At 30.0% G+C, this 12583-nt stretch overlaps 1 protein-coding gene across 1 annotated transcript in view; it reads right to left on the minus strand.

Annotated features, from left to right (window-relative positions):
- LOC113556271 (alpha-tocopherol transfer protein-like) overlaps nucleotides 1-12363 on the minus strand; it is a 30754-nt gene extending 18391 nt beyond the window's left edge. Inside the window, exon 1 of the mRNA XM_026961121.2 lies at nucleotides 11833-12363. Within this exon, the coding sequence (XP_026816922.1) occupies nucleotides 11833-12004 (172 nt within the window). The 5' untranslated portion in view covers nucleotides 12005-12363. The remainder of the gene's footprint in view (nucleotides 1-11832) is intronic.
- Nucleotides 12364-12583: the final 220 nt, after the last annotated feature.

Consider the following 12583-nt stretch of genomic DNA (forward strand, 5'->3'; position numbering starts at 1 on the left):
AGTTTTGCTTAGACAAGCAAGAAATGTTTTAGTCTTCAAACCATGATGATATGGAATTATACATTTTATCTTCAGAGAAAGTAATAAATAACAAGTGTATTATCATATTTTTATTTAACTTATCTTCCAGAAAGTTTTATATTCTTTGAATATTTCATAAAAAAAAAAAAATGATTATGAAGTAATTTCAATAAAGACCTCAGTGGCCTAAATCTCATTAATATTAATAGTAATTCTGTACTAAATATTTATAACTGATTTGTGTTTATGAATCACTTAACTCAATTTTGGGGTACAATATTCAAACGATTAAAAACAACGGTAAAAAAAAAATATGTTAAAATATTTAAATGAAACTATATCATTAACTGACGATGTAACCCGTCATAAAAATATGTATATTGTTCACTGTTCATGTGAAGTTACATGAACATAATGTGTGCATACTCTTATAACTTATCAATCAATATAGTTTCATAGACCCTCTTTGTATTTATTTTATTATGCATCTCATTTTATATTAATAGATCCGTAGGCTTACGAAAATGTATTTTTTCATCTTTGATAATATTATGTAATTTTCTATTCTAAAATTTAAATTATAATCTACATAACTTTATCAAACAAGTGAGGTTTGTGCATCATATTGTATGATTCGTTTAAATTGCGTTGACCACGATTGGGTGAAATATAGAATATCCGACTAAAAAAATTCATAAACCGAAAATTGCGTAGACAATTTATTTGTTAACGCAAATATTTATTAATTGTGTCGGCAGTAGATTTATACTATATTTAACGACCCACTGTTGCATAATATCGCGTCACCGGTACTCATTATAGATGAACAAAATAATATAAACAATTTTAGCTACACAATTTACAATTGTTCAGGTTAAACGGTATGCAATTAATAGACCAGAAACCTTTTTTAGAGAATAGTGTGCATAATATTTCTCTATAACACGCTACGACGTTTTCGCTTTGGAACATCGCAATGGTTATAATATTTTAATTAAAATCTAATTGTTGTATACCAATTAATAATAATCGACACCGTTCGTCACAGAACGAGTGCTTTAAATAGCACTCCCTTTTATGTCAAATGTGTATGGTAATTATCATTCAAGAATCACCTCTGAGGCGTGCTTCGTCTTTAAAAAAACAACTTTTCTCGTTATGCATTATTATAGTCTATAATATTCATGCAATACCATATTATAATACACCACGTGGGCACGAGTACTTATGTATATATTATACGACTTTTACGTCTGCAAAGTCCATGACGAGGGCGCCGGAAACTCGTCCTTTGTTGAAAGGACATGATACGGAAAATTGACTCAGCTGGTATATACAGGGTGGATAATCAATGAAGATTACCCCGATTTTTTATTTTTTAAGTTGTATTAAATTCTGGTTTTTGTAATTACTACTAAGGATAAAGCCTTATTGTTTTACATAAAATATAAAACTGATGTGATAATTACTATTAATATAGTATTTATAATATCCTTATGTCTCACAAATTTCAAATTTTATTATCATGGACCAATTATCCTTAGATGGTACATACAAAAATATAATAACGCATAAACATCTTGTTCAAGTTTTAATTTAAATAAGTAACCATCACATTAAAGTATTTAAAATAATCATATGCTTCTTGACAATGTATACATTAAAAAGATGGTTTTCTCTCTAAAAAAAAATAAATAAATTTGTAACGCCACATCAGGGCATATTTCGATCATATTATATAATTTTGAAACATGGCATACCTATTTAAACGTTTAAAAAAAATCATAATTTGAATAAAATATGTTTTATTAAAAAAAAAAAGAGCGTGTTTGGTAAATCACTCTGTATGCGTATAGTGCTATACACTTATTGAACCAAGTTCGATATGATAATATCGTATCTCCGACGACCATTCCGAGAATTCCACGCTATTTCAGTTTTTTTTTATGTATGGAGAAATAATGGAAGTATCTGATAATAATTGCACTCGTGTGAATCTGAGATGTGTCATCATATCACGTACGTGTTTGTTAACAAGAAATGCGTCAAAATAGAGGGATAGGCGTTATTTTATTTTTTTTTTTTGTACGTACGTCATTGGGGTTTGATTGTAACATCGAATACATATAATTCGTTAGGTACTCATCACAATTTTTTTTATTAAAAAAATAAAATTCATCCACAACGTTCTAAACTTGAGTTTTGAACGGACAGTGATAATCGAATCAAGATCCGGGCGATGTGATTTCAAAATGTAGCGGATGTCGGTAAGGAAACCGTTATCCGCAAATAAAAAAAGGATGTATTATCAATACTTTTTAAGAGAATTTCAACGCACTGTTTGTTTTCTCCCTGTGGCCCACACCCAACATAAACAAAACGCATTCACACGAGATATCATTTTTTATATTAATATTGTTGGTAGTATAACATATCTATTTGTTTAAATATTGTCTTCAAACAATACAACATATATTTAAATGTACAATTTTTATTATTTATTCTTAAAGTTAAGTATAAAGTCATATAATAATGACATATAAAATCTATATTATATTAAACCCTCAAATATATTATCTTCTCTAATTTTCCAAATATTTAATTTTACTTTAAGAAAACTCAAAAATCAACAAAAATACAATTTTACGTGTCCCTATGTGTTTTATCTATGTTGTGCGTGTGTTTGATAGAAAAAATAAAAACTGTGTTGATATCCTCTTAAGATCAAGACGTAGTCTGCATTTGGTTTCAATGAGTGAGTGTAATATACACCTACGTAAAACATAGGTGTGGTTGGAAATAATGATATTATTATAAATTAGGCCATCCCCGAAAAACAAAAATCGTATTTTTTTTTGTTGTATTTTGAAACATGTCCCCTTCTCCATTACCCAGAACAAGAGCTACGTTACTATGTAGTTATGTAGAAATTTCGTATATGACGACTGTCGGTATCTTACCATTGCAACATATGCAGTCCACTATGATAAACATAATATTCGGTCATTAGAAATACCCGAAAAATTTAAAAGCCTAAATAATACTTAATAAGCAGGACTCTTGAGTTGATGCATTGTGCATTTTTTTTTTACTTTTTAGACGATGCTCTCCTGACCATAAGTGTGTTTCATTAGCATGTGAATCTGAACAACTAATTTTTATTTTGGAAAATGCATTTTTGGCGTTAATTACTTTTTAAGCCATTTTTTTTTGACATTTTTATGTCATATTTGCGTATTTTTTTTTTTAGGTCATTTTTTAATGTTTTTAAGGTCATAAACTTCCGATATAGAACTGGGATTTAATCAAGAAATGAAAAAGATGATGACGATGACGGTGAATCGGCTAAAATTTATATTTTTCCTATTGAAAAAAAAAAAGATAATGCCAAAGTTAACCAAACCGAGTTAAGTCGATAGATAAGATATAAAAAAAAAGCGTTAAATGAATAGTTGACACATTTATTTTTAAACTCAATTTGTAAAAGCAAAATTTCTTACTGAAATCTCACAAAGAAAGAGTACGTAGAAGACGGCGAATACAGAGATAGGTGAAGAGATGTAGTTGAAGTAGCGAAGATCCTACACGGACTATATGGAAAAGCAGAAGAATAATATAAAAAAAAAAAAAAAATTGACTCGTTTAAGCCCGTGTACATACATAAGTTATAACACGAAACGCATTAATATAATATTATGGATTCACGTGACGGTATATACGGTTGTGCATAATATCATGTGCACCGACGAATTCAATTTTTTCCCTCTAAAACGCATAATATTATTCGCGTGTCATGCGACGTAAGTACTTATATTATTAATTTTTACTCTCGAACACGATAACGTACGCCGCCGTATCGCCACCCATCGCCACTCGTTCGGTACAAAAACCCTCTGGTCGCGGCGCGATAATCAACAGGCCGCGAGTCTGCGGTAACGCGATTTGCAATGGGTTAGTCGGCGCACTCGTCTCGACGACATCGTTTTTACGCGGACTGCGTAACACTCGGGACGACTACAATAATTTAAACTGGTTCGGGCCGGTGGCGGCGCGGCCCGCGGTACGCGTTACGAACGATAATAATATAATACACGACGCGCGAACGTTGCGTAACGCGCGAATATACGATATCGTCGCCACACATTTGCCCCGACACAAACACACGATCGCCTTGACCCAATACACACTGCTGTTACGGCTCGCGCGGCATGGGTGTGCGCGCAGGCGACTTTTATTTTCTTCCCCGAAATGTGAAGTGCGTTGAATACAGGTATAGGTTAGGATTACACGCGCGGATTATGCCTATAACAACAACAATAATAATAATAGTAATAGTAATACGCCGTACCCGTGTATTTTTGATATTAATCGTATTATTAGGCGCACGGGCATCGACGTATGAAATATAATAATATTGTTAATCATCTACACTACGGCGGTGTCGCGCGGCGGCGTGATGGCCGGCCGCAATACTAAAATCGTTGAGAGGACGTTATACATTTCCGTTCGGCACAACGCGTTTTGTGATGTTGGCTTTAACATTAGAGTCAATTTACCTAATAGACCAAACTTAAAGGTAATAATGTTGTCTATGGGACTTTATTGGTATTTCAATTTTTAAGCGAGTTACGAGCGTTTTAAAGTTTTAATATTTTACATAACCATAACTCGTTTAAAAATTATGATATCAACGAACGCCTACGAGACACCCTAGACAACGATATTCTCGCCTGTAAATTTGATAATAGGTAAATTTACTCAAATATTGAACTTAACATCGCAAAATGTGTTCTGCTGAACGAAAAACACACGCGGGCATAACGTCCTCTTAATGTATCCTAATAATAATAATATATATAATATATTATAATAGATGGAGTATATACAACGCGCCATTATAATGATATTATGATAATAATGACGTGCGATGTGTGTATTATATTATATTGAATTACGTCGGTTTTTTGTATTTTCGGGACGAAAAAAATAATGTTCTCACACGTATAGTAGCACATGCGGTTGCCCCGTACAGCGCGTTTTGCAATCTAATTAGATCCGCACACACGACGGGTATGTCTATGACCGTTTCGACGTGTGTAGAATTGAGTACACTAAAATATTTATTTTATAAGCGTTTAAGTCGGTTTATCATTTGTACGAAAATGTGTGACACAACAAATTGCGTATTGCCGAGTAACCGCTACTTCACGTAGGTACCTACAATGCCTACAATGCCGCTGTTGCGCCGCCGTCTTAGATATACGTTTTTAAAAATAAAAACAACTATTGCCATAATATTTAGTACTTAATTTCTCGACTTTTCATTAAAATATTTCGCTTCAGAATACGAAATTAAAAGATACGGTGGCGCGAATTAAAAACCTCTATACACAACTATATATATTTTCGCAAAAATGTATTCGGATAATGTTGGGTAAAAGTACTTCAAATTGTATTTATACAACATTTTTTTTTTTTTTTTTTTTTTTTTTTTTTTTTTTTTTTATTGAAACACAAAATTTACTGGGAAAATATGTGTTCTGTTTTAGAAGAATCAACTTGACGTATATTATATACTATATATGAGTAGTGTGTACATTTCGTTTCAGATCCCCGACGAGACGAGGTGGAACGTCGACTCTGATACGCGTAAGTACATTTTTCTCTCTCTCTCTCTCTCTCTCTTTTTTTTTTATCGCAATGACCTATTAATGTCATACATGTTACATGCTACTGTTTCAATGATTTCTCACATTTGTAGTTACTGCAAATGTTTATTATCGCTTACGCAAATATACTATCTCTAATCAATTCGATTATATCAATAGGTACCGAAATTGTTATAAACTAATGTGTTTTTATCATAAACAATTTGATCGAAACTATGTAAAAATTAATTGGATTTGTAAACTATTTCCGACATCGCATATGGAATAAACCATTGTAAAATATTACAGTAACTCTTATTCAAAATTATATCACAGATTTTGGTCTGGTTTCAAATTTTGAATTTTATCGAAATGTTTAATAACTGTAGAAAATTAATAATTGCTATGTTTTCATAGTATTTATATCCTGGATAAAATATAATGATTTAATAATTTTAACATTCATATCAAATTATAATTTCCTTTAACATTTTAAAGCAAGAATATATTAATTATACCTATATTTTCTGGATCATTTCGCAATAAGAAATAATAATATTATAATATGACATGTATGGTATCTAAAATATATTTGTACACATCGTTTAAGAATATTTGATAACAAAAAATGTTATCATACAAGATGCAACTGAAAAATATTATATATTTTTATTTTTATTTTTGAAACAAAATTTAATTTTGGTATTTTTTTTTTTATTTTTAAAATCAAATAATTTACAGATTACACTGATTACAGTTTTTTAATTAGTTACAGATTTAGATTTGCATGAAAAAAATTATAAAATTAATTTACTTCAATAACACATGTATTGTGTTTTTTTTAAATGACCATAGCCTTATTAATAGTTTTAATAATTGTGAAATTTATTTTCACTGTATAACCTACGTCATCTTATAAAAAAAACTATATAACTTTAATATTTTGATCAGATTGATTCCGTAAATATTATTTTACTTGTATTTAAAAATGTATGTTTAGATACTAGGTTGACGCATATAAAACACAACAATCAATCAATTAATATGATACTTATTTATTGTAAGGTTGTGCACCTATATTATATTAGAATACGTTATTATTATTATTCAACTTGAGTAATGAGTAAGTGGAAACTATTTTTTTTTTTACAAGTCTACGAAATAAGATATGATTTATCGGCAACAATTATGGTTATTTTCTTCAAATAATGAGAAACCATTTACCTCATTTACCTAAAAAAAAATGAAAATATAGACCTTAACTATTTTCCACTAACAAGGAACTAAGAACATAATAAATATATTTTTAAACCATATTTAATTTAAATTATATATAAATTATATTATTTATATTACCGATAGTTATATTTTTATAATGATAGGAAATTTCCACAACAAATGAATAGGTATTTGTTTAAAGCAAAATTATAATATGCTAAACAAATAAATAATTATTTTATTATTATACATTCACATAATGTAATATTGGCAGCCGATAAAACGCTTTAGTGATTTTAACTTTACTCTTCCAATATAATACCATACAAAACACTGCTACAACACTGATGCCGGTTAACTATTTTAATAATTGGAGGAAAATGGAAATTAATTTTTTTTTTGTGGTAAAAATTAAATTGACGGTGAAAGAAAACAGTATCTTATTTTTGTAAGAAAATTAACGTATCGATATGTTTACATTCGGCTCAAAAAAAAAAAAACAGGATATTTCACTGTAGGTATTTACTTTTTAATTCTATGAAAATATCAGATGGATATTAAAACACAAATTATGCAAATTACACATTGTTTTATGTTTATTATTATTATTCAAATTTTAATTATTAGGCCTGCAATGATACTGTTTACGTATTCCATTTAACAAGTGATATTTAACATAGCCAGACACAACTTAATATAGGTAGGTACATCATACATTCATAGTTGTATATATTTTCAACCCTCCATTATCAGAATATTATTATCCAGATTCAAAGTAATAATTGTTCAATGTATTTTACACACATATCCGACGTGAGCAAACTGTCATGATCAGATTACGTTTGGAAGATTGTTTTAAATGGTATCAGATGCAGTATGTTTTGAATTTCCCGAGTATAAACATTGTGTATATCTAAACTCCTCGATCCAACCTCATTCTCGAAGTTTAATACCATTGGTTTTTAGATATTCGTAATGTGATCACAGTGTGTAAATGTTTACAGGAATAGATAAGGAAACAAATGCAAGAGTTATAACATAATATAAATTCTTGATCAAAATGAAAAAGCAAAACGATGTGTATCAGTTTAATAATTTTGTTTTATTTTCGAATTTACTTTTACGTTGTGCATAAAATATATTATAATATATTATAAACATTTTGATATTTTAAAAAAAAATTAATTCATTAAACATTTTCCTATTATACTATTTTTTCCACTTATTAGTTATTACTTATTATCCAAGTTGAACTTTTTTAATTAATGGAACATAAAAATATTATGAACATGTTTTTTTTAATAAGTGTATTATAATTTAATAAATAAACTGCTCAAATATTTAATAATAGTTTATTGAAATGTATATTTATAGTTACTTATTTGTTTGAGCATCGTGATATTTGAGCACGTGAGGTAAATAAAAACGTATACTAAAATATAGGTACACATATATTGCTATTTATGAGGTAGCTATTCATTTATTTTTTAAATTGAATTAAAATAGTCCATCAAAATATAAAATAGTTAATAGATACCTATAAAATAATAATATTTAAATATAAAAATAAAACTATACCTATCGATTTACGATTATATTTTCAGAAAGTATTAACATATTTTTTCTATTATTAATTGTGTACAATTTATTCACCCACATAATTATTATAATAATTTTATTATATTTTACACGGACAAAATATTATTTAATAAGAAGTACCTAAATGTAGTGTACTTGTAATTATTTGATAATAAAAAAATTCTAATCTTTATTATATTTATATGAAAATAATCGATAGTTTATTTAGCCTTATGTATGTTGCAGCAGTTTATACATGAAAAAAGTTGGAGTAAAATATAAATTAAATGAACATTTAAATAGACGTTTTTTGTTAAAAATAAAAAAATTATTTTTATGTTTTGATATTAATTAATTAATAATTAAACGTTGAATACAGCATTTATAATATATATATCGGTAGAAATTCTCAATTAAAAGTCATCGATTTATGACTATAGACAACTTAAGTGCATACAACGTGGTGGTATATTTCATGTCCGTGATTTATTGGGCATAAATTACGCACTATTTTATAACAATACATACGCTATTATTTACACGTTATAATATGATTTCTTTCAATCGGAAACAATTGATTTTCATCACCATTTATTATTTTTCTTCAGCTTTTTATTATTTTCCATAGTATATAATATTATTGTAGCTGATTTTGTTTAACTCAAACATACAGCCAACAATGCACTAATATTCGCTATGGTTTATATTTATTACACTTTTCTATACCTTAAAACAAATTTGTTGAATTATAGGTTCTACATCGTTTTTTTTTTTCAATTAAAATTCTTCGCGTTGTTTTCTACACACCGGTAAAATAATAATTAATTAGGTTGTAGGTAGGTACCCTTCTATATTTGATGATCAAAACAATAATGTATACTACATTATATAATGCATGGTTTAGCCATTAAACTTTGCCATTTCTGAACGAGGTCGACGACACATTATATTATGAATTATTTAGATTATTATTCATCTATTTTGCATTCTCGGTACATAATTATCGTATCATAGATCACCTATATATGTTATATTATGTGTCGATAAAATATTTATTAACAGCCAATCTGACCGCCTGTACTCGGCTTATTAATAATTGGATTATTTATTAACCTTCGCATTGTGTTAGTAATTGTATCCATAATTTTGCGTATTTCACTTTCAATACAAAAACGATAACGCAATAATATTACGTTTCATAATAATTAGTTATTTTAAAATTACAATAAAAATAATCATTATACATTTTTGTTATAATACATCTAGGCTTTAAATCGGTATCTAGATGATTATAGTTCATAATTTGTACATTTTAAATCAAACGTAAATATTATACAAAGGCAACGAACACAATATAATAATAAACTATGTGCGATTTAAATATCAGATTGATGATCGGATGGTTTGTCTGCGATTTCGACGTTTGGCGGGCTCGACACAGAAATGTGGAGCCCTTACGTGATCGCGTTCGTGGACATGGCGGTTTTCGCATAGATTCTAGCTCAGGGAACGCAATTATTACTCCGTCACAATTATAAATGTACTGAGCATCGTGGGAATGTGGGACAATGCGCGGATATGCATTTATATCATATTAATTTTGTATTGAGCATTAATAACTGTGATGCCTTCCACAGATTAGGTTTAACCTACAACAGTCTGTATGGTGTATAATATGATCAAATGAGTATCTAGGTACATAGTTCGCGGAAAAACGACTGCGACACCGGTTATAACGTCGACGATGATTAAATTAATCGCCTTTTAATCTGACAGTTATGTCAAAACAATATTTATTCTGGTTTAAATTGAAATTTTTGTTTATTTTAAAGCAAACACGTAATGGCTCGAGAATAGCTCAAGCACCGAATTTGAAGGGTAAAATTGAATACGATGACAAAAGTTATGCTACATACTACACGGGAATGACATTTGTAGTTTGGAATACTAAGTTCACTTTGTCGTATGTAAGTCACGTTTAAACGACGTAGGTATGTAGTTTTGTTCTTAGAATGTTCTTAGGATAATGGTAAAATGTAAATTCGCTCGACAAAGAGCATAATTATTATTACTTTTAATTCTATTATTCAATACACCGCTTTTAAAATATAATCAAAAACTCTCAAGTATAAATTCAAAAGGAAAACAATGTTGTAACCGTTTTACATGTATAATGGAAAAGGTGTTAATATATCTATAACTGCTAAAAGTACGCACGCTAAATTATTTATAACATTCCTCTTTTTGTATTGAATAATTTACACAATCATTCACGGTGGTAGCATTATTATTACTCGTAAAAGTTTCTCTAGAATATACATTTCATGACATTTATAATATACTCATAGATACAAATCGCTGAATTATAACTCGAAATGATTTCGTCGAAACTATGAATGAATAATGAATATTATAATAGTAATTATTAATTCAGTTCAAATAACTAGTCTGTACGGTAATTATTAAAGATTATTAAGTCCCACATGCAGTCGCAGTTAATTTACCTATCTATCCTCTGATTTTCATATTTAAAATTATAATACTTACATCATTTATTTACATTAAGTCGACTAGGAAATAGACTGAATGAAAACAAATTATTTATTTTTCTTTATTGATATAATATGCTTATGCGCATACCATACATGCACTTATAATACCAATAAAAATTCCATTCATTTAAATACATTTCAATAATGGGTAGAAAAAAATTATAAGTACCTAATTTTTTTATATACATACACTTTGTATTGTACTAAATTTGGAAAAATAAATAGATCAAAAGTTCATGAATAATATTAATATCATACATCTGGAATATGTGAAATATACCTAAACACTAATATTTTATTATATTATAACGTACTTGTATTTAGTATGGAGTTATTATTAAAGTGTTTAAAAAAAAATGTTTTACATATCCTATGGAAAATATCCAAAGGTCCATATAATGTAAATTGTATTATACCTTATTATGGGTATTTAATTTACTAACTTTTTAACTCTATTAAGGTTTATCGAATAGATATGTATATTAAGTCGAATCGCATATAACTTTTTACGGTAGCATAAGGTCGCTCTTCTCCCGCGAGAACGTCAATTTATTTTAATAGGATTAAAGGGAAAAAGCTCTTTATGGAGGAATCAATTATTAGTATTATTTTAATCCTATCGTTCACAGGGTGTCCTGCGTCATAAATAATGAAAACGGATCACGGAACCGTTTATATACCTATTATATATACTATGCAACATACCCGCGTTATAATATACGATCGGCAAAAATCATCATGTGTCACTCGTCTTCGGAGTGTCCAAGAATCAAAAAAAAAAAAAAAGAAACCAACGAGAATCGTGAACGCGTTACCTCTGATAAGTCTCCGCAGTTGCTCGAGAGCTTCGGCCCGGCGCTCCGGCGTCTCGCCCAAGTCGTTCTTGGCGCGCTCCTGGTACGACTCTTCGAAATCGGAGTCGTCCTCGAACCGCAACTCGTACCCGGAACCCATTTTCACGACTGGTCCGTGTTCGTCCACTTCCATGATCGATAGATTTTGTCGGTATCGGGTCCTGCAGGATACGACGAACGGCCCCGCAGCGCAGGTACGACGACGACGGTATGAATATACTGCGATACAGGTCAGGTTAGAACGATCTATAGTAAATATCGATCGTTGCGGACGGATCGATGCGTAAAGGCTGACGGGCAGACCGACGGTGGAATCCAACGGTTTTGCGCAATAATCGCCAACGATATATTACGTGTGACCTGCGGATCTCGGCACGGTGATCGACCAACCGGTACGGCGCAGCGAGTGTGTGCGAATGTGTGCGGCGCTCGGACGTTTGGATGTAAATGGAATTACAACACGACCGCCGTGGTTATTATAATGGGTGATAGGCCGCGATAATAATATTATTACCTGCAGACTGATAGTATTATTACTATTATTATGTGTTATGTGTGTTGTAGTCCGCAAGACGGTTACCTACTCCCGCCGCCGTCGACTACCGTCGGACTGGTTTCGTCGGCCACTAGCGCCGACGGACGGGCGGCTTAACGGTCAACTATCACGAATCTTGATTTTATAATATTATTTTTTATTGTACCCATGCGATTA

This window comes from Rhopalosiphum maidis, chromosome 3 (assembly GCF_003676215.2).
Source record: "Rhopalosiphum maidis isolate BTI-1 chromosome 3, ASM367621v3, whole genome shotgun sequence".
Classification (NCBI taxonomy): domain Eukaryota; kingdom Metazoa; phylum Arthropoda; class Insecta; order Hemiptera; family Aphididae; genus Rhopalosiphum; species Rhopalosiphum maidis.